Source organism: Dissoconium aciculare, assembly GCF_010015565.1.
Source record: "Dissoconium aciculare CBS 342.82 unplaced genomic scaffold K489scaffold_10, whole genome shotgun sequence".
In the NCBI taxonomy this organism is placed as follows: domain Eukaryota; kingdom Fungi; phylum Ascomycota; class Dothideomycetes; order Mycosphaerellales; family Dissoconiaceae; genus Dissoconium; species Dissoconium aciculare.
In genome coordinates, this window is record NW_022984960.1 from 711,240 (window position 1) to 733,287 (window position 22,048).

General features: G+C 52.4%; 9 protein-coding genes across 9 annotated transcripts; 6 read left to right on the plus strand and 3 right to left on the minus strand.

Annotated features, from left to right (window-relative positions):
* Nucleotides 1–3,496: 3,496 nt before the first annotated feature.
* Nucleotides 3,497–5,367, plus strand: K489DRAFT_323672 (uncharacterized protein; the record flags this gene model as incomplete). Its single annotated transcript, XM_033601716.1, has 2 exons — nt 3,497–3,675; nt 3,729–5,367. The coding sequence occupies 2 exons, from the start codon at nt 3,497–3,499 to the stop codon at nt 5,365–5,367; spliced, it is 1,818 nt and encodes a 605-aa protein (XP_033457749.1).
* Nucleotides 5,368–6,033: 666 nt separating this feature from the next.
* On the minus strand, nt 6,034–8,337 carry K489DRAFT_433403 (uncharacterized protein). The gene is made up of 3 exons (XM_033608512.1): nt 7,544–8,337; nt 7,424–7,486; nt 6,034–7,356 (listed from the first exon to the last, which is right to left on the minus strand). Exons 1-3 carry the CDS (start codon nt 8,215–8,217, stop codon nt 6,321–6,323), a joined length of 1,773 nt encoding a protein of 590 aa, XP_033457750.1. The 5' UTR covers nt 8,218–8,337; the 3' UTR covers nt 6,034–6,320.
* A 499-nt stretch (nt 8,338–8,836) lies between these two features.
* K489DRAFT_403307 (MFS general substrate transporter) lies at nt 8,837–10,746 on the plus strand (the record flags this gene model as incomplete). The annotated part of the gene is made up of 3 exons (XM_033607080.1): nt 8,837–9,945; nt 9,994–10,351; nt 10,406–10,746. The coding sequence occupies exons 1-3, from the start codon at nt 9,019–9,021 to the stop codon at nt 10,744–10,746; spliced, it is 1,626 nt and encodes a 541-aa protein (XP_033457751.1). The 5' UTR covers nt 8,837–9,018.
* A 219-nt stretch (nt 10,747–10,965) lies between these two features.
* On the minus strand, nt 10,966–12,253 carry K489DRAFT_372470 (SPT3, positive regulator of Ty transcription; the record flags this gene model as incomplete). The annotated part of the gene is made up of 4 exons (XM_033603339.1): nt 10,966–11,094; nt 11,153–11,857; nt 11,908–12,006; nt 12,197–12,253. 4 exons carry the CDS (start codon nt 12,251–12,253, stop codon nt 10,966–10,968), a joined length of 990 nt encoding a protein of 329 aa, XP_033457752.1.
* Nucleotides 12,254–12,536: 283 nt separating this feature from the next.
* Nucleotides 12,537–14,011, plus strand: K489DRAFT_342680 (Diphthine synthase). Its single transcript, XM_033602297.1, has 2 exons — nt 12,537–12,791; nt 12,857–14,011. The coding sequence occupies exons 1-2, from the start codon at nt 12,657–12,659 to the stop codon at nt 13,583–13,585; spliced, it is 864 nt and encodes a 287-aa protein (XP_033457753.1). The 5' UTR covers nt 12,537–12,656; the 3' UTR covers nt 13,586–14,011.
* A 91-nt stretch (nt 14,012–14,102) lies between these two features.
* Nucleotides 14,103–15,485, minus strand: K489DRAFT_342683 (WD40 repeat protein; the record flags this gene model as incomplete). Its single annotated transcript, XM_033602298.1, has 3 exons — nt 15,032–15,485; nt 14,355–14,977; nt 14,103–14,267 (listed from the first exon to the last, which is right to left on the minus strand). Coding segments are annotated over exons 1-3 (1,089 nt in total), but the record flags the coding sequence as incomplete, so codon positions are not given.
* A 567-nt stretch (nt 15,486–16,052) lies between these two features.
* Nucleotides 16,053–17,588, plus strand: K489DRAFT_382659 (putative quinone oxidoreductase). The gene is made up of 5 exons (XM_033605429.1): nt 16,053–16,219; nt 16,281–16,639; nt 16,700–16,851; nt 16,911–17,346; nt 17,399–17,588. Exons 1-5 carry the CDS (start codon nt 16,198–16,200, stop codon nt 17,438–17,440), a joined length of 1,011 nt encoding a protein of 336 aa, XP_033457755.1. The 5' UTR covers nt 16,053–16,197; the 3' UTR covers nt 17,441–17,588.
* Nucleotides 17,589–17,850: 262 nt separating this feature from the next.
* On the plus strand, nt 17,851–19,678 carry K489DRAFT_382660 (uncharacterized protein). Its single transcript, XM_033605430.1, has 3 exons — nt 17,851–18,188; nt 18,237–18,803; nt 18,862–19,678. The coding sequence occupies exons 1-3, from the start codon at nt 18,006–18,008 to the stop codon at nt 19,222–19,224; spliced, it is 1,113 nt and encodes a 370-aa protein (XP_033457756.1). The 5' UTR covers nt 17,851–18,005; the 3' UTR covers nt 19,225–19,678.
* Nucleotides 19,679–20,533: 855 nt separating this feature from the next.
* On the plus strand, nt 20,534–21,886 carry K489DRAFT_403312 (uncharacterized protein). The gene is made up of 4 exons (XM_033607081.1): nt 20,534–21,067; nt 21,139–21,285; nt 21,346–21,462; nt 21,610–21,886. Exons 1-4 carry the CDS (start codon nt 20,915–20,917, stop codon nt 21,772–21,774), a joined length of 582 nt encoding a protein of 193 aa, XP_033457757.1. The 5' UTR covers nt 20,534–20,914; the 3' UTR covers nt 21,775–21,886.
* The last annotated feature ends 162 nt before the right edge of the window (nt 21,887–22,048 follow it).

The window sequence follows — 22,048 nt, forward strand, 5'->3', positions numbered from 1 at the left end:
GGACATCGTATGGTGTATCATGCCATCGCTCAGGGTAGCGTGGTGTGTGAGGTAGGGTACATCGCTGCGGGCACAATCGTCGGATGCTCGCCTGTTGTAGACCACTACCTTCAAAGTGCAGCTTCGAAGGCGGTGGGATTGTTGACTTCCAAGGTTGCTGAACAGCTTCTCAAGCCATATTCGAGGCAGCAGCGACCAGGTTGATAAGCAGATCGCACCAGTGACAACAGCGACGATGTTCCCCAGGCCCCTGATAGAAGGTCTTCCTGACTGCTCTGCCGGCGATAAAGGCCATGATGCGAGACAGCTTGGGCAAATCCTTCCGCTCACACACTTCGCAAGGTCACCGACCCCAATCCATGGATGTTGACACACGAGTGAGAGCGAGAGGAGTCAGTAAGCGGCGAGACATGAACAATACAAACTTCAGCACTATCGAATGTCAGGCGCGTTTGCGGTCGCTCCTGGGACATGGTGCCACAATATTGGAGATATTGAATCTCCACCCCAGCCCAGAGCCCATCAATCACGCTACCACCCAGGGCCGACCAGGGAGACGGATGAGATCATGATACAGATCACACTTGCCTGAAGCCAGCTCAGGTGTTGCTGATGAATATTCACAGGCTGCTGTCTGGTCGAGCATCCGTCGAGAAGAAAATCGGGGACCAGCGCACTGTGCCTGGAGGATTGTCACATGTCGTCCCGGGCGACGCGAAGCAATATTCATGTCGCAAATGTACTTACTATTGGAGGCGCGGTACGTATCGTTGCTGAATGGGCCCGTACCACCTGTTCGTGCAACAATCCCCACGTCAGCGATGGCACTGTCCAACGCCTGACCCTTTCCCCAATCGACGAGCCCTCACCCATTGCATCTCCACGAGCTGAAGGCCCCGGCAGCTTTCAATTATCATTACCTCACAAAAGAGACACAACATTGAGACGGTGGTACATAGCAGACTACTCGCATTTCACATCGAAATAGCCCGTTGTTATGAAGATGCCTGGAAGTGGAAGCTATCCCTGAACATCTGTCAATCTATGAAGTCGAGTCGTGGATGATGGAATGGTAAGATCGCCCGGCGAGGTTTTTGCAAACCCACAATGATAGCCATGACAGGTGGTATTTGCCCTCCATGCAAGCAGGTAGACCGGTCCCTCTCATTCACCGCTCGTAAGTCACCTCCTTCCTCGAGCGCGCGTTTCACCATCTCCATGCGCGCGTTCGTCCGCGTGCATTTCCGATGTACGGCCGCCGCCGCCGCCGCCCAGCCCAGTCATCAGATCAGCACCCCGGTCGCGATCCCCGTCGAGAGTACAGTACATGCAGATGAACCACTGGGTCAGCTCTTCACCCCATCGGAGCCTGTGCTCCACGGCACGATCAAGCCGACGACGACGACGAAGAAGAAGAAGACGATTTATTGATGACGATTCTGACGCTGACGGTAATGCCAGTATCCCATGGCGATGACTATGACATCTCTGGGTTCTGGTCCTCGCCTAACATGACCACTTAGTCCTGCTCCGGGCGGTGCGATATGTCATTACGACACTACGCCGATTCCGCAGTGCACGTCCTCTGCGCCTATGTAGGACGCACGCACGACATCGTAGCCGCGTGAGTTTGTTTGCAAGGGGCACGAATCAGCCACTAACATTCCATTGGTGCCGTGAATCTCGTCGTGTGGTTGCCCCAGGTGGGGATTTCCTGTTGATCCATGTCTCTTCGTACCTGAATTATAAACCAAATGCCAAATGCCTCCCGCTTCCAGACCCGGGCTTTGCTCCAAAATGCTGCTGGTCCCGGGGCTCATCAGGTGCTGATGATGAGTTTTGTTAGCATCGAGTCTAGCGCGGGCTCGTGACAGGCACAAATCCTGAATGCCCAGGCGAGTTTCATCACACACCCACTCTTCTTATCATTGATAATTCAATCATCTTCATCATCATCGTTTTGTTCTTGTCCACCATTGCGTAACGTCAATACAGTGGCCCACCCTCGCCAACCACCACCAGCAAAATTACCTTGGAATGTAAACATCTCGATCAAGAGTTGTAGGGCTCGACGCTGGGTTGACAAGCTGTATGCAGATTGGGTCGACATTACTGCCGCTGAGCTGCCAGCCACCAGGTGCGAACAAGTCCACCTGCATTATGGATATCGAGTGAGGCGGCGCCTGATCCCCCGTTCTTGGCCCGGGTCTTCCATTCATCATCAGGTACCGTATAGTGTGGTGATCTAGCAGCGGGTGTAATATGGATGTATTGTATATGTCAAGTAATATCGAACACTGTATGTGTGTGAGTGTGTGTACTTATTCTAGACATGAGTCCTTACCACTGTCCACGACGCGCACATACACACGCCCACACGGTATTCCAACATTCATATCCCGACTGGACATCCACCTGGGCACACAGCCTATGCGCGTACTCACCACAGACGGCGCCGGAGTACATGTATGCACACGGCCAGTACACTTCGCGGGCGTCATATCCTCCTGCCAACCATCCGCATTAACTTCCTAACCCTCCTCTGTAAGGATCTCTATCCCGCCAAACGTGCCCGCATGCGGAGCCGCATCGGTTCTTCCTTTCGTCATCTCCCTCCGTTCTCTTCGTTCGCGTCCAATTCATTCGCCCTTTATTGGTCAGTGAGAACCGTGGAAGAGCTCTGGAGGTCACTCAAGCCTACAGTATTACCTTGGGTCAGCAGGACCAGTTCCATCGCTCTTGCACTCTGGCGCAGCTCAGATCCTGACGCTGCCGTGTGAGCGCGCGCACTCTGTGCCTGGTCCTCTCCATCGCTTCCTGTCGTCCTTCCTCTCGCCTCCGGTTCTCGCCCTTGCGCCTGCCGTCAGAGCCGTATGATCGTCGCACCCGGCCTGTGCCTGCCGTTCTGTTCCTGTCCGCCATTGTTGTCACCTGAGCTCCAACTCTCATCCTCCTGGTAGATGCTTCGTCGTTCACACATCGCCTGCCAGTTCTGCGCAGCGTGCGCTTCGGTCGGCGATACTCGACCTCTCTCGTGCCTGCTGTAAGCTTTTCGGCTTGGCAACGTCACTTCGACCTTCGCACGCGACCACAGCAACGATCCGCGACCGCGCCGTGCATCACCGCACAGTCGCCGCGTCCTCCTCGCTTGAGACGCCGACACAAACCAGTCATTGTGACGTTCGCTGCGGTCGACACCGGTCCGGCGACGGCCGTCGCAAACCCAACTGTTGGGATGGACGCGACAATTGCCCACTCGATGCCCAGCAGTGTCCATCAAGAGGTGAGGCAGGCTGATGGCGCAACGGAGTCATCTGCAAATACTCCGACTAGGCAAACCTTCACCGGAATGCTAGCGCAACGTCCTCTGCCGAGCGAACCTCCATCATTACATGCCGCCATGGGAACCATCACACCCACGAACACCTCAACACCAAAGGATGAGCCCACACCATCGCAGACGAAAGATGCATCACAGGCGAGCGATGATGTTGAAATGGGGGAAGGCGATGAGGATGAGATCCCAGAGGAAGATGATGGATCTGACAACGAGAGCATGACGAGTGACTCGCAAAGACCATCAAAGAAGAAGAAAGGTCAACGCTTCTTCTGTACCGACTATCCCCCATGCCAACTCAGCTTTACACGCAGCGAGCATCTTGCTCGCCATATCAGGTCAGTCATGGAACGTGATTCCCGTATGTATCAGCTCACTAACTCGATCACAGGAAACATACTGGCGAGCGTCCGTTCCAATGTCATTGCTCTCGTCGTTTCTCTCGGCTGGACAATCTGCGTCAGCACGCGCAAACCGTCCATGTCAACGAAGATATCCCTGGCGACTCGCTTGCAGCGACCAGCACTAGGTTTCAGAGACAGATTCGGACCGATCGCATACGGCCACCGGGCAGCAGATCGCGCGCATCGACTTTTGGAAGTCAGGGCGGGCACTCGCGAGGGCATAGTCGCAACCTCTCTGCTTCAAGCGTAGCTTCGACGGTTTCAACCATGAGCATCTCGGAGGATGCCAGGCGACGGCCACAGCCTCTCGCCATGGCCGGAGACACGGGATCTCGGCTACGTCCTACCAGTGAATCCTTCGAGGGTGGTCGTCCTCCATCAAGTCATGGGCCTCCTCCATATGGCTACTACAATCAACCACTTCCCAGCGGGTTCAGCACACCGACGTCGAATAACTTCGCTCAGAACAACATCAGTCCTCAACACCCTTCGGAGAATGTGCCGACCTCGGCCGTTTCACGGCCTGCCACGTACAACGATGCGGTCTCGCACAGTCGACGACTGTCTGTGCCATCTTCACCTAATCCTTACCAGCCTCAGCCTACCTCATATCCACCTCCATACTACAGTCCGACCTCGTCGACGGCTTTTTCGCCAAATGGCAGTACCTTCGCCAGTCCCACAAGTTCTGTGTTCACCCACAATCGCCGAGAGTCAGAGAGTGAGATGGATTATCGCAGGCGGACCTGGCATGCAAGCACAAACCCACACCTTGTCGTCCGACCTGCTACTAGCGGCTTGACTTACCATCAGACACCCGATCAGCCAATGCCAGCTTTTTCTCAGCAGCCTGCTGCTAGCCAGGTGACTCGACTTCCAGGAATCGAAAGTTTCGACCACGTTCCACCACCTCCGCCGCCTCCCCCGCGCCAATATCCCAGTCCCATGACGGCCGAGAATGTTACGCGTCCGTCCAGCTCAGGTCGTCCGCTCGAATCATCGAATCTGCATCAGGGATTGACGAGACTCGACATAACTGCCGCCCACGCTGCAGCGGAGAATCACTGGCACCCGTCACATTTCCAACAGCAATCTCAACCTCAGCCACCACCAACCTCATACGGTCGCGCTCATCATATGTCGATGCCTGAGCCGACGGTCACACCTCGCAAGCTTAAGCGTAATGCTTGGTATGGCGGCCCAGTTTCGTCATCGCTGACTGTGAACGCTCTACCTGTACCTCATCGGCCTTCGCCTGAGGACTCGGGAAGCAGCGAAGGAGTGCAAACACCTTCGACATCGGCAGCGCATGAGCATCATCCGGTCATCTACAACCCTACCGGCGGCAATGGGAGCGAATACTATCCCCCGGCGCCTGTGGTTACTGGCGAAGAACAAAAGGTATATCATGTGGCACACGAGCCAAAGCCTGAACCGCTCCGGGCTGACTCGGGCTTCCAGTCGTATCCGCATGACGGGCGCGCACCGCATCCGCACGCCCTACCGAGCGGCCGCGATCACCGTATCGCCCTCCCTGATCCCCGATCCGCCTCCGACAACACTCGACTCGACGCTCTTGTGACAGCAGCGCTCGGCACCAGCGGCACCACCACATTGCAGCGTTGACCTTTTCGGTACAGGACTTCGTCCGACACACGGCCTCATTGCCATGCTCGTATTGGCAACGTAGTCTTTCATACGACATCCCGTGCGCATTCAATCTAGATACACACACCAGGATATCCAATGACTCTTACGAAAATGAAGGAACAGAGACGGAAGTAACCAGTCTTCGTTCTCTTACGATGATATGAACTTTACGAACGACGCATTCCGATCACGCCAAGTTGGCGATGTCATGATCGGACCCCCTTTCCATTCCACCTTGCAATTGCTTTCCAGCCTTACTCTGCTTGAGTCTGAGCCAGCCTCTTGAATGAAAACTTTTTGCAGAGCCGAGCTCATTTTGTCTTTCTCGGCTTCAATATACCCTCGTGGGCAAATTATACGGCGGGGATGAACCACGCGGCGCAATAGTTTGGACCTTTTCCTTCTCCTTGTGGCGACTTCCACGACAATTCCTGACATGCGGGAAAGTCACCGGTTCTCAAAATTCTTTGAGAGCAACCTTCTGAGGCCGACGACCACGGAATTCGTGTTCTTCAGCTTCGCGATCGACTCTTTGTCTATTTGCAGATGCTCATGCTGGCTCTTCGGTTGTTGCCCTCTCACACATCCTTAATTCCGCGCCACTCTGTGCATGGTTTCCCCGGCGGTTCATTTGAAGCGTTCACATTATTGGCGGTTTTTATTCATACTAGCGACTGAGGGTTTCACTCGAGGTCGTGCGCGTGTTGCGCTATGTCAGTCTCCATCCCTTCTCCGTTCGTACATAGCTTGGCAATCACGAATACATTTCCACAACTTCCGCGCGATGTGCGTGCATGTTTCCAATGTAGCATTGACCAATTCATTGACTCTTGGATGCACTTCGCCTGTTCACTACCAAATCGAATTTTCAATTCTAGATACTCTGAGAAGCGTAAAGCGAGATATCATCATATCATAGCCAAAACATCTCAGACAACGCCCGCTGCAAGTTTCAATCCGTAGTGATCCACTCGAAACCACTCGTGCAGGAGATCCCGTAGAACCTCGTCCGCACGCGCCTGCGCTTCATCCGCAGAGGCTGCCGTCGCCTCGATATAGAATTTGATCTTGGGCTCTGTGCCCGAGCCTCGCACCGTGAAGACTACGTCGCCCTCGAGTTCACACGTGATCATCTGTGCGCTTGGGTCAACGGGCAGGTTTGGACGATGATCCGGCGGGGCGGCGGCGCTGTCGAAGCCAAGCGTGAGGTCCCTCCAGCGCCGGATGCTCCGTGCTCCGACTCTTTCCGGGCGTCCGGTGCCATCAGGATGGGACTTCCGGATGGCGGTGAACACGGCGTCGGTGACGGCGGGCGATGGCGAGATCACGTATGTGTTGGCATCGGCAAAGTACCCGTATCGTCCATACAGCTGTTGGAGCTTCGACCGCGGCGTCAGACCCTGGGAATGCCAGCGTCGCCATGCGGTCAGGAAGACGGCGGCGGCGGCGATGCCGTCTTTGTCCCATACAACGGAGGAAAACATGTAGCCGATGGCCTCCTCGAATGCAAAGGCGGGATCCCAACCTTCCTGACGGAGATCCTGGGCGACGTTGCCGAGCCATTTGAAGCCGGTGAGCGTCTCGACGAAGTGGAAGCCTTCGGTCGATGCCATGTGTGCGAGCATGCGAGAGGAAACGGTCGATGATAGCATGGCGAGTCTCTTGATGTCGCCGGTGTAGGTTTCGAAGACGTGGGATGCGAGTAAGATGCCGAGCTGGTTGCCTGTGAATTGTTCAAAGTCCTTTCCGGAACTGGCGACCTGCTCAGCGGCGGAGAAGCGGTCGGCATCAGGATCATTCGCGATGATGACGGTCGTGCCTGAGCTTGCGGCATCGCGAAATGCAAGTTTGAGCGCGCCCTTTTCTTCGGGATTCGGGAAGGAGACAGTAGGGAACTCGGGGTCAGGGTGTGCTTGTTCGGCAACGACATGCATTACATGATCGGGTATGTTGAGAACCTTGACGCTATGGAAAGAAGTCCGAGTCAGTCATGCAAGCTCATGTTTTCGAGATCTGCAGCAGGGAGCTTTACGCTTGTTGCATGAAGGGCAGGCCAACGCCATGCATTGGTGTATACGTAAAGGGCAGGTCGCGCCTGTCGAAAATCAGTATATGTGGTCTCATCTGCTTGGAGGTTTGCTGAACCGCATACTCGCTGTCTGATACAGGTTGAGCAATAGCTCGGATCTGTTCAAAGTAGGCCTTGCTCGTATCGTCGTAGATTTTTCCGACTTGAGAATGCGTATCTACGAGAGATTCATCCCAGTTGGGTATGTCCTGCACAGCATCGATGGCTCCTGCAATACCAACATCATGCGGAGGAACGATCTGCGAACCGTTCGCCCAATAGACCTTGTAACCATTGTCGTTCTTGGGATTGTGGCTGGCAGTCACCATGACACCAGCAGCAGCACCGTAGTGACGGATGGCAAATGGGACGAGAGGAGTATGCACGAGGCGGTCAAACCACAGCACTTTGAGGCCGTTGTCGAGAAATGCAGTGGCTGCCAGGCGAGCAAATTTTCGTGACCGATATCTTCCATCATAGCCAATGACAACACTTCGGGTGCCCGATGTTGGTAAAGTCTCGCGAATGTAGTGTGCCAGTCCGATTGACGTGGTGAGAACGTTCAGTGAGTTCACATGGGCAAAGCCAGCTTTCATCGAGGACCGTAGGCCAGCAGTACCAAAAGCAATGCGTTTCCGCAGACGTTTCTCGAGCTCTTCGGCATCTTGTTTCGCCACGAGTTCGTTGATCTCACCTCTAGTCTCTTCATCGCGATCGAGTTGGAGCCAGCGATCAGCCAACGGTAAGACAGCCTCCATATCTTACGTAGGTATATGCTAATACTCGAGCTCGTTACTTCTTGTAGTTGGGCGTAAATATCAAATCCCGAGAATAGCAGCAGTCATGAGCTTTAATTCGGCGGATATTGTCTGTCAATCACATAGGATGGGCGAACCGCTTGCGTAAACTCCAGCTGCGAGGTGGGTCTCGTGAAGCCGGACGACATGTGCTCGAGCAACGCAATAATAATAAGCCCAATAAATTTAAGAAGCGAAATGAAGTCCAAATATTCGGAGTCCAACTCCAATTCATGAGATTAAACATGCTGAGCATCTTCAAAATCTCCTGCTTGATCATACACCTATCTATGTCCGTCACGACAAACATTTCGATTGACGGCCAAAGGTTTGCTGGTTGTGAGCCGGCGAAATGTCTTCGAATCGAAGGTTTCAATAGATCGACACTCACACACATCTCCACGGATTGGTTCGTAACCTGAAACGTTCTGATACGATGGGCTGTGCCATGTCGGCTACCTATAGCTATATCGTCCTTATTATGCATCGTGCTTGAGCGGAACTATCATATCTGTGCGATCAGAGGAAAGCGCATCTGCACCGGGCCACTTCCAAACGCCGTCGCATCCTGCCGATCACAAGACGTTCTTTACTTGTCGGACCCGAAGTCGTGCATATTCGGTAGCTTATTACATTATTGGGTATGTGACCAAAGAGCAGGAATTCTGCGTGCATTACGATACCGAGCATCTTGGCGCGCATTCATTTCCATGCATCGGACGTTGACGTGCGTGCCGATCACATTGCGCCGGCGCCCCTGTTATGTCACAAGCCTTTATCGGTCTCGTGCCGTTCGACCTTGTCACCATCAAACGATCTCGCCGTCGGTTCAAAGATGGAGATCATGATTCTACGCTCCAACAAGGAGAACAGGATGGCGCCGCCGATGGCATGTCGTTGTTCAGCCTCGACGACTCGGCTCCTCTCGAGACGATCACCTGGTTCCGTGGTTCCTTCATCATGCTGTCAACTTCCGTCGTCACTGGTTCAAACACGTTCCTCTATCTCATGACATACGTCCTTCTGCCGAATATCGACGACGATCTTGGGCTGTCAACGACTTGGGATGATGTATTAACGTTCCCAATACACGCTCTGATCACCGCGTCCCTCTTGCTCCTGACAGGGCGCATCACCACCGTATTGGGCCCTCGGACCATGTATCTCATTGGATTGACGCTTCAGACCATATCCATCATCACATGTGGGGCCACAGAAGATCGGGCCCTCTTCCTCTTCTGTCGAACGTTCCTGAGCGCAATTGCAATAGCCATGATCGTCCCAGCGGCGACGACTGTCATTACCAGGTCAATGGGCGGCCAACAGAGAAATGTCGCCTTTGCTATGCTCGCCATCGGGCAGACGATTGGCATGACCGCTGGCTATCCAGCTGGAGCATGGTTGGTTCAGGAAGCAGGCTACGACCATTGGAGGGTTGCATATATTCTCTTGGGCTTGCTGAACACCATCACGTTGGTCATTGCCATTGTAGCAGTCCCGCGTAGTATTGACGCGCCCGACGGTCTTCTGACTGGAAAATGGCAGTCGTGGAAAGAAAAGTTACATCGTTTGTCGCAAGAGATTGACTGGATTGGCTTTCTGCTACAGTTTGCAACAGCAGGCACGCTAGGATCTTCCGTAATCGGCATTTCCAAGTTTTCGGAAAGGCTCCGGCTAAGGTTGTGCATTGTGGGCCTGCTCACAACCATCGTGCTGGCCTCATGCTTCATTCTTTAGATGAGGAGACGCCAGAGACTCGGCAAACCAGCACTAATACCGAACGACATGTGGAAGCACCGGGAGTTTAGCGTGATTTGCGCCGTGGTCTTTCTTGTGTGGACTGCAACGAACGGGCTCGAGGTGTTGTTGTTCAAGTACTGGCGAGACCTCGAAGGCTACGAAGCCCGCGAATTCAGCCTCATGTACGCACCTTCGCCGATTGCGGGACTGCTCATAATTTTGGTTATGGGCTTCGTTACACATCGTGTGCCAGCATTAGCCATCACCACAACAGGACTCGTCCTCTCTCTTGCCGCGCCTCTATCGATCATCTGCACGAAAGCACAGTCTGTAGGCTCCACCTACTTCGCCTCGAGTTAGTACCTACGCGCTGTTGGGAAAGCCGAATAAGCTGACTGACAGGCAATAGCATTTCTCACGTGCATCTTCAATAACGCCGGTGCTGGCGGCTTGTTTGTAGCGGCAGCACCTCTGATGACATCCACTTTCGACCACCCAAATGCTGTCCTTGCAGACCACGTGATATACATGATCAGCGCCTTGAGCAGAGGTATAGGTATCAGCATGGCAACAGCCGTATACGATTTCTGTTCGCGCAAAATTGTTGATGCTGGAGCTGTGCGTGCTGAAGCTCCTTTGACAGCATACAAAATGGCTTCCGGTGTTTGGCTGGTCATGGAAGTAACAGCTTTAGGCCTAAGTCTATGGGGCTTCTGGTCAGTCGGTCGGCACCGTTCAAAAGCGATCTAGGCGCCGATAGAGCATCCGGTATTTATGCACATAACCGAGCAACATGAGGTGATGCTCTGTGCCAAACACAGCCCATCGCGGCGATGCTCGGCGTTTGTCTTGCGTTGCCGAATTCGAACGTTCTGCTGTTGCGAACATGAAATGACAGTGGCTCATGATTCGTCTGTAAATTAGCTATCCGGTAGCAAGCCAGAGTAGTCGCCATTAATTCGAGTTTGCTCATATCAGCTTGAGCGGCCGTTGAAAATTGCCTCGTGGGACATGCTGCATGTACCGACTCTTAATGTCAGGACGTTGTAAACGACGGAATGCTTCTTGGACATGCTTAGGTCCAACGGGTGTCCTCGCCTGTTATACAAGCTTAGTCAAAGTGTCATAACGGCGTTCGCATTACCAAGAGACATACCTCGTCCGGCGGGTCAAAGAGACCTGGCTCCCTTCTTCGCTTCCGTCCACGCTTTTCCTCATCGCCACCGCTCTCCCGCTTGAGAGCATCTTCGGCTGCCTTGACCTTAAGCGCCTCTTCGGTAAGCAACGTCACAATCTCGTAGGTCAAAAATCCAAGAATATCGACAATGTCATCGTTCGGCTTCGAGTCTGTGACAATGCCGAAGCCAGCCCATTCTCTGAAACGTTTGCCTTTACGGAATGTGAAGGAAGCCTGCCGGCATTCTGCGAATTGAAGATACTCACTCGCATCCATGCCTTTGGTACGCTCGTCAGCTTGTTTGAGGCGCTGAAGAGTTGCAGCGTTCATCTCCTCTTCTTCTTCGTCTTCCTCGTCTTCACGTTCCGGAACCTGTTCGCTGTAAAAACTCGAGACATCCCAGGGAAGCCCGACCTTGGCTCTCTTGTTCTTATTGTTGCGTGTACCAACGCTCGGTCCGGCTCCAAGAGTCGCATCGTTCGCTGCAAGATCAAAATCATCAACACCGCCCGCATCGCCACCTCCAGCACCCTTGTCGTCGCTGTCCTTTGCACTTTTCCTGACGTCTTTCCAGGAAAGGAAGTTTCGAAGACGGGACACTTTGGCTTTGTCATTGCGAATCAGAAAAATTAGATCATCAGTGCTGATGGTCTTTACTCCTCTTCTGGCTGCTAATTCCGTGCCCTGCCATAATCAGCTCGTCATCCACGGTACGCTTGACGGGAGGTACGCACTCGCTTGAGCATCTCCATAACCTGTTGCTGTACGATGCTCTCAATCATACTAGTGGTCTCTACAGAAGCGTCGCTAGTCTCACCACTGACGAACATCATCTGCGAACGACATGTCAGCCCTGATGTGTATAATGATGTTGTTGACAAATCCATCGCCGTACGATCACGCATCTGACAAGTAGGACAAAAAACATCGATTGCAGACGAGTCGATATTGAGCTCAGACGCAGAAGATCTCACGACCAATGTCTCCTGATTCTGTCCTTCAATCTGAAGAGACCTCGCTTACCTGCTGTATCTCGCCTCGGTATTTGGCGCGCTTGTCTTTATCCTCTTTGTCCGCCATCTTGGCATCACAAATTGAGTATTCAAACCCAGGACAATCTGACTCACACTACACAAGTGCGAATGAATATTGTAAATCGTTCTTGAAGCTCCAAATTGTACTCATATACGTGATGTAAGGCGGCTGCTCTAGTATGGTGCGGGTGATGTTGCTTCGTGAATAGTCGCGACTCAGCGCGCGGGCGTGTCAATGCAAGCGGCACGGCCCGTTGCTTCTGAATTTCAACCTCGTACTGTAGCGGGACCGTTCGCTGAGAGGAGCCCTGGAACATGACGCGGGCTCAAGAAATTACTACAGTACTGTACAATAGAAAATAATTTCTGAGCTGCTCAGATTTTCGAGAGTGCGTTGTAGGGATCTCACCGGTGCACGCTTCCCGATTCGAACAGCATATTCAAACAAAATGCTCTACATAATCGGTCTCGGTTTGGCCGACGAGAAAGATATCTCCGTCAAAGGTCTTGAGATCGTACGCCGTGCCGAACGTGTCTATCTTGAAGCATACACGGCTGTCCTGCTGGTAGAAAAGAGTCAATTGGTACAAGCAGACTTACATTCTACACGCCATGCAAATCACCAGACTGATGTGTATTTATGTAGTAGGAATCTTATTATGGTCGATCTGTAATCGTGGCCGACCGTGAAATGGTCGAGTCACAATCCGATGACATTCTAGCTGAAGCAGACACCAAGGACGTTGCATTTCTGGTCGTCGGTGATCCTTTCAGCGCAACGACGCATACGGATCTTGCCTTACGCTGCCAGCAACACAATCCCCCTATCCCGACTCGCACACTCCCCAATGCGAGTATTCTGACGGCAGTCGGAGCTACCGGGCTGAGCCTCTACAACTTCGGGCAAACCGTTTCGATGGTCTTCTTTACCGATTCGTGGAAGCCTGACAGTTTCTACGATCGCGTCGCGGAAAACTCGACTCTGGGACTGCACACATTAGTGCTGCTTGATATCAAGGTCAAAGAGCCGAATCTGGAGGCGCTGGCAAGAGGTAAAATCGTCTACGAGGCGCCCAGGTTCATGACTGTGGCGCAGTGTGCTAGTCAGATGATCGAGGTCGAGGAAACCCGCAAGCAGGGCGTGTGTGGCAACGATCAGTTGGCAATCGGCGTCGCCAGGCTCGGCAGTGACGATGAAAAGATCCTGGCCGGCACCCTAGAGGAACTGTCGCAGGCTGACTTTGGGCGACCATTACACAGCCTGGTGCTGTGTGGAAGTACCATGCACGAGATGGAATGGGAGTATGCCAGAACATTTGCGATTGACCAGGAGAAGTTCGATGGCATCTGGAAGAAGAATTATGGCACAAAGAAGTGAGCCGAGATCATTTTCGCTTTGTGCTCCACGACTGGCGTTCAATGAAGTTGGCGAGCACGTCGGATGCCGTCTTCATTGACAGTCTGAATCCAGGGGATTGGTTGGCCTTAGACGAAGATAGATATCGGCTTATTCAGGTAGCAAACCAAGCCTATCAGTCAGTCGAACTCGTCGCGACGTATCCAGCGATAGCGTGAAGACTCTCGGGTGCTCAGAATCGCCGAACCCTGATCTTGCAATACAGCAGCGCAAGGTGATGAGATTGCCATGCCTCGCCATTGTCTGGGAAGAATCATGAGATTGAAACTGTTGTAGCTGTGTTGCCGCGAGCAAGTCTGTGTTCAAGGATCGGCAAATGCAATGTACGGGCCTCAGTTGTAGCTGCGCAGCTGGGCTGTAACTCGCGAATACAAGTCTTTCGTCAAGTGTATGCATCTTTCATTCTTGTGTCCTCGTCGGATGGCCTTGGTACGTTTGAGATAGTTGCTCCGAAGTCGCGGTCGTCATTTGAATGTTTCGGAAGAGACGCTCTCTTCCAGACCTTGATAGTACCATCGATCCCACAAGTGGCTATTGTCTGATCCTCAAGGCCAACATCAACTCCAAGCACGACCCCATCGTGGCCCTGCAATGTCTGTAACACCTCCTTGGAGTTCACATCCCACAATACCACAGTTCCGTCCTCGCTTCCGCATATGACAAAAGCCCATTGGCGAGATTGTTCGTCGGTCTGATCCTTGCGCGTGCCATTAGAGCTGTCGGGTAGCACACCGTATGTACCGAATGTTGCATTTATGCTGTACTTTTGGTTCTGGTGACCTTGATATGTCTTCAAACATCGCCCGTTTACGTAGTCCCAAAGTCGAATCGAAGAATCCAGCGTTGCAGCCAGCACCATCTTTCCGTTGGGGCTAAATCTGACGCTTGTAACAGCGGCGTTGTCCTCGTGCACGAGTGTCTTGAGACATTGACCAGTAATTGTGTCCCAGATTCGAATAAGCCCGTCGCTTGAACAAGATGCGATGAGTGTGCCATCTCGAACAAAGTCGGTTCCGGACACAGGATCTGAGTGTGCTGGCAAGCTGCGCATCAATCGAGCAGTCCGCACGTCCCATAGAAACACCGCCTCGTCGTAGGATCCCGATACTATCATGTTACCTTTCGGCGAGAAAGCTAAACTATAGACATAGTTGTGATGTCCGACTAGTGGTGTCGGCAGACTCTTTCCTGTTGAGATCACCCAAAGGCGAATGATCTTGTCGTCCGAACCGGACGCCAAATACTTGGAATCCGGGCTCCAAGATATGGTAGATATGCCAGCAAGATGTCCCTCGAGAGTTTGCGACAGTTCTCCGGTGCTGACATCCCATATTTTGATCGTGGCGTCGGCAGCTGGATTTCTGTGTCAGCGCTGCCTTCAAACGCGTTTGTCACAGAGGAGCTCACAGCAGCTTGCGATCCATTTTCCGTCGGGTGATATCTTTACCGCCGCTACTCCACCCTTGTGACCATGTAATGTGAACTTGAGAACGTAGTTCAATTTCACTGGTCTCTCGACCGTCCGTTCCTCTACCGTCTCATCTTCTTCATCGCTGCCCTGGCCGGGGGTGTGAAAAGAGCGACCAGCATCACTGGGCGAGTCACCATCGTAGGCGTACTGAAGTTGCGCATCTGGATCAGAGCCTTGTGAATCGGATCGCGGTCGGGCGCGGCGCTGTTGGTGCTCGTGAACCGAATTGAAGCTCATTGTCCCGGCAATGTCGTCTCGAAATTTCGAGTGTCCAATGCGCGTAGTTGGAGGAGACGCGACTGTGCGGGCTGTAGACGCGAGTGCTCAGCCCTAAAACATGACGGTCAAGGGCTCACTTCTTGGGTATCAATCAAATTGCGCCCCGTCAGGACTTCCAAGGGTAGAACAACCTTCCTCGTTACTGTCCCATCCCCGCCCGGCGCTGGAGAAGGGTGCGGGGCCATTGATATCACAGACATTGCCGCAAGGATTTCCGGACCAATTCACGACAATGTTATAGTGCGCAAGTGTACAGAGCTGCAGCCTGTGAGCATTGAATGACTCGCGTGCTTCGTCAGCCTTCTGACTGTCACCTGCCGGACGAAAATGAACGACGGAGAAGATGCAACAAACAGACAACCTACCACCATTCGCCTTCCGTCTCTGAAGATTAACATCACGAAGAAAAAGATCGGCAAGCATTCAATCTCTGATCAAACCGCTCATTGTCATAAGGAACCGTGCTCTTTGGGCACAGGCTGTCTGTAGTTTACTGCACATCAATCTTTTCTTCTCCATCACAAACTGGACAACGAAATGTTCGAGCCGCCGTTAGACGTGAAGACCCTGCATGCCCAGGTGACGTCGATAGGATACATCCGTATAGTGCCGTCGACACCTTCCTGCATGTTGCAGACTCCAGCTCTAGAGACCTCGTGCTTACCAATCACGTGCAAGTGCTTGTGATATGTTCCCTCAGGTCAAGCTTCGACATCGTTTTGTTAAATACCTAGGTACCTTTACGACTCCATAGCTCCCGCAGACTCTTGCTCTCATCTTCCACTACAACTATAGCCATTGCATCGCCAAAACGTTAAGTACAATGGCTACCATGAAGGCAATTGGTGCGACTGAACCACACACATCACGATTGAGACGAAGTTGACAATTGATGCATGGAAATAGACATACGAGAAGGCAAAGGGCCAGTCGAAAATCTGTTTCTGAACGAGATTCCTCGACCAAAGCCAACAAAAGCTCAGGCTCTCGTCAAGGTGAAAGCATTTGGTTTGAATCGGATGGACCTGCTTCAGCGAGAGGGCGTGTATCCCGTTCCGCCTCAAGCACCAAAGACTTTGGGAGTCGAGTTCAGTGGCACGATTGAAGAGCTCGCCGAAGACAGCGAGGCTGACTTCAAGAAGGGTGATGCTGTCTTTGGTCTTGCCTATGGAGGTGCATACGCGGAATATATCGCAGTCAGCACGCACATGCTTATCCATAAACCTGATGAATTGAGCTGGGAGCAATGTGCTGGGATCCCAGAGGTGAGTTCTGTCACGTTAGTTTCAGCCGAGTTGCAACGGACAAACTAACTCGACACGCAGACTTGGATCACAGCCCTCCAAGCGATGTACCTCATTGGCGAGTTCAAACCTGGAAAGTCGATCCTCTGGCACGCAGGCGCCTCATCGGTTTCAATCGCAGGTCAACAGCTGAGCGCTTTCAACGGAGCCTCAGAAGTTTATGCCACAACAAGGTACGTAAAAAGCTTGAACCTCCGAGTCTGCCTGGTATGATCGTGCTGAACAGTGACAGATCTGACGAGAAATGTGAGTTCTGCGTCAAGAAGCTCGGTGCCAAGGCAGCTTTCAACACGACAACGCAGAAGTGGGACGACGAAGTGTTGAAGGCGACCAACGGGAAAGGCGTAGACATCATTGTCGATTTCATCGGTCCCGCGGCATTCGGAGCTAACTTGAATGCTGCTGCGCGCGACGGACGCATTGTCAATCTTGCGACCCTGAGTGGTGTCAAACTCGAGAACTCGGATGTGAACTTTGCGAATTTCGTCGCAAAGCGACTGAGATTCGAAGGAAGCGGTCTGCGTAGCCGAGACGAGGCCTATCAAGGCAAACTACGTGACCAACTTGTCGAGCACGCGCTGCCCAAATTTCGAGATGGGTCATTTACTGTGCATATTGAAAAGGTGTATCCTTGGGAACAGATCCAGGAGGCCCATAGGCAGATGGAGGTAAGATGACTTTTCGCTACAAGCAGGACGATAACGTGCTAACTACTTGCAGGCCAATCAAACCAAGGGCAAGTTGATTTGCACAATCAACTAATTCGTGAAGTTGACGGGTTGTTCGAGCATTAGTTGCGGTGCAATTCTGCTGGTCACTGCTCGGTGGCCAGCGCTCATCGTCCAGTGTGACTACATAGGGCAGTATGATAACAAATAGCAATCACTAGCACGTGTTGAACCTTCGACGATCTGCGTAGCCAACACCACATTTAGCCGTGGGTACGGTCATTATGATTATGTATCCTTGTGAAGAGCGAAGGTATGATGCTTACTAAGGTATCGAACCATAGGACATGTACTACGCGAGAGCACTCATGTCCAAGGATTTGGAAAGATCAATCCATGGGATGTGGTTAGGGTTTGGGTAGAAATTCAGCGCGCGACGGGTTTTGCTGTCTGTCTACGTCATGCACAAGCTGGAACCACCTGAGAGCAAGATTTATTACGAATCGAACAGGAGACCTACGTGCAAACTGCAGACGCCGTACACCTTCCAAACATCTCATACTGCATTGGTTGAGAATTGGTTGCACGTTTTGATTGCCAGCCAGGTGTGCATGCAATGACATTGACATGAACTCGCAAAAGCAAGCATAACAGCAATCATGAGCAATTTCGGTACCTTCGGCAGCTTTGAGCTCAACTCTATTCTGCGTGGAGCACAGCTTACAGTTGTTGGCGCCCATCGCGCACTTCAGAATCCTGGCATTTTCACCAGTGATCACTATCGTCAGGCTGCAATAGCAGTAGCAGCCGGAATTGCAATCAGACTGGCCCTCTCAATTCCCGTACGTTGATCACTTGCCGGTCAGCGATTAGCCTGCTGACGTTGACAGACAATCGGCATTCGAGTTTTCATACAATTTCTCGGCCTGTTCACAGATCTCGAAGATGTGACATGGGATAACGATATCATCGATGGCGTACAGTTCATCGAGCATTCCGTGCTGCAGGTCCCTTTCTTTCTCATGAGCCTGATGAGATATCTGAGTCCAGCAATGGACGGCATGTTCATGGACTCTCTCAACTGGGTAGATTCTACCTACATCCGCAAGCATCAATCAGAGGACCCGACTCAGCTTCGTGCGATGTACTACCCCAACTTGCGCCTGTATAGCTCGGCTACAGAGAAGAAGGAGAAGAAGAATCCTCGTGGCGCCTTATTTGCCTTCCTTCAACGCTTTGGTAAAAGAGCTGCATTGTCACTCGGAGTCTACTTGCTCTCGTTCCTGCCCGTCGTTGGCAGATTTGTGCTGCCTGCTGCGAGTTTCTACACATTCCACAAGGCAGTCGGTCTTCCACCGGCTGTGCTCGTTTTCGGCAGCTCCCTGTTTCTTCCCAGAAAATACTTGGTCATGTTTCTGCAAAGCTATTTCTCAAGCCGCAGTCTCATGCGAGAATTGGTAAGGCAATACGTACTACTTTCCTGGTAACCATGCTGAATCATGTCTGGAATAATAGCTCGAGCCATACTTCTCACGCATTCGATACACGCCACAGCAGAAGAAAGCCTGGTTCCACGACCGAGAAGGTGTCCTCTACGGCTTCGCGCTGGCATTCTTCGTGTTCCTCAAGATCCCACTTCTCGGCGTTCTCATCTATGGTATTGCAGAAGCGTCGACGGCGTACTTGATCACCAAGATCACTGAGCCACCACCACCTCCAGCAGAAGCGGAAGAGTTCAAGAAGAAGGATGTCCGATGGGTGAACAAACACGAATTTCTGCAGCTGCCGTTGGATGGACTGGACAAATTCAATATCGCGGAGAAGTCCAATAGTTCAGCGGAACGCCTGAAGACGCCTCTGCGGCAGCAATTTACTTAAATTTGGGCATTACACAGTAGCAATTTTCTGTTCAAAGATTCAGGTGAGCTTGAACGAGGCTGTGGACGTTGACGCTTGTCAACGTGTGGTTTCAGCCCCAAATTATCCGGAAGGACTTGCGCTGTTGAGATGCTATCCTCCTCGGCTGTTGGACTGTGGTCAGCCGATGAGCTGCTCGTCTCGGCGGCCACGAGACTGGACCGTTGCAACAATTAATCATGCTTGCTGTGGCAGTGCAAATTTTCAATGTGAAGCTGTCCCTCGTCTTGGTCCTCCGCGCGTTCCACCAGGTGTGAATGTCGCTGCGGGCTTGGCAATACGGAGTACCTTCCCGGATATCTTGCGGCTCCAACAGGTAGATATCAGTGGGTCCTGCATTCGTGACTGCAGGCCTGATCCTGGAATATATTCATACCGCGTGATCCCATATATGCAAAGCTTGTTTATCGCGACGCCAGCTACCCGGTCGTATGGCCTTGAGATCCTTGAATTTGTGCAGCAAGTGCAGCAACTCTCTAAGCGAGCTCTGATCAGCGACATTCCCGCGAGTCCACACCTCGCTTGCGCGCCAGGCACTCCATCGTAACAGACCAACCGCAATTGGAAAGCCATCTACTTCGGAGTGTAGCCCGCGTGCATTATTGAGGTCCACCGTTCGCCTGCGAGTTTCCTGCCGAGGGAGCTTCTGTCCAATCTGATAATCTAACGGTCATCTAGATTCCCTTACGCGCTTTGCGGCCCACGGAATGAAATCTGCACCAACACGTATCGCATACGTAAGGCAACTGTATTGTGTATCGTGAATGACTCGCGGTTCGTCAGGTCATGGTCGATGTCAGCAGGACGGTTCGCTTAGCCAACTCCATGTCTGCCAATTCTTCATCTTTCTCATCACCCAACGCCCCACGCCTCGTGCTCTCGTTTCCCAACCGTATCCGTATCCGAGTCCAATTTTTGTCTTGTCCCGAATAGACTCGTAAAACGTACACTATCGCGGATACCGTACAGCCTCGGATGTCGTCCGCCTGTGGTCAGGTTGTTAGCGGTCCCTTTGGTTGCGGCGCAAGCACCAAGAACGAGTGTTATTGGCGCCCACAGCATTTGTCATGCGGCGGCGAACGACAGACTTTCCGAGGGCGTTTCAGATCTCTCATTCGCCGTTTCCCACACAACGTTCTCTTCCTGGATATCTTAACATGCCCTGTAAATGACGTTTGAGGGCTCGCTTACGCTGTGCTCCGAAGGACCCATAGACTTTAACATAGCTGACTCCAATAATGCCACAGTCACATCGTGACCGTCGATATTTCCCTTGGCCATGATTTTATTTGATAAGTAGGTCACCTGCATCATCATCTTTTCGCAGTCTGCTGTTCTTCAAGTGCTTTCCTTTTCCAGTCGGTGATAGTCAAGTGTTACTCTTCTCATCTCAAAACCGACATCATCCACCTCACGCCTTCGATCCTTCCAATGCTCTACGAACTGGAGAGCAATATCTCAACGATGTCCATTACGATCCCCGAACTACCCGAAGCCGGCAACAGCGATGATACAAGCCGTCGCAGCCCTCTCAAGCCCATGGTTGTTGAAATTCCTCATCACGAGAGCGATTGTTCGATGTCGTTCTATACATCATTCCTCAAAGCCCAATCGGACACCATCACAGAATATCTTTCCCTGCTAGATCGTCATGAAGACCTCTGCCCTCCAGCTGCTCAGCACTCTAGCACTACTTCTAGCGACCGTCTGGGCGGAGCCGAGCGATGACCTGCGGAACCTGACCAACTCATGCCTAAACGTGGCCGATTCATTGACCTTATCCCTGAACGACACTTCAGCCAAGGCATGCTTACACACTTCATTCTCGATTGATCTACCTACACATCAACCCGTTCTGACAAGCTCAACGAATAGAACACCTCGGATCTAGTGCAATATGTCATGTATGAGGTGGGCGCCTCTATGGCCAATCTAGGCTGCGACACCTCAACTCAACATGTGCCACGCATGAACATCACGAACACCACGTCTGTTGCAGAATTCGACGACACTTATCTCGATGTACGTCCCAACATTCTCTCCTTCGATTCTACAGCAGCCAACTGACACAGCTCATCACAGTACGCAGCTAGCCTGGGTGAACTCTCCCACGCCGTCATCGCCCGTGGACGCATCTTCCATCAAGAAATGAATCTGCCTGTCGTGGTCGCACTCCAGGGTCTCGCTTCTGCGGTCTACGTGCGTTGATGCAGCTCTCCATGCCTCTACAAAGTCGCACAATACCCTCAAGCCCCGAAACATTATTATCATCGATCGCGCGACAAGTTCAGAACGACATCATACGCCATTTCGCTGTTGTTCCTGACAATCTCTGCGGATGAGCAGTACTACGGTCGATGCTTACGCAATGGCAATTTCATCTCCCAAGGTGCCACGATCCGCACTTGGACTGCCGGCAGCGACATCGTTGAAGCACAGACTGCCTGGGACAAGAATTTGAACTATCCGGGTCGCCGACGCCGTGCCCGGCGAGCCAACGACCGGAAGTGATCTTTGCCGCGGAATGCATTCCTAAGTATCCTTCCCTTGGCCTTTGGGAACAAGACTGTCAAGCTATCTGAGTGTCGACGTAGCGCAGCGGAGACTGGAGCCATGAATCGACCAGAGCCTCTCTCTCTCCCCCTAAACTTAGATTGACAGATTGTTGCTATGAGAGATTCTCAGGGAGCACTCACATGCTGCCCTGCTTCACATAGCTACCTACGCATCCTGACCTATACGGCCAGAAGAAGGCACATCCAGGCCCGTTCATGCCCACAGCGCT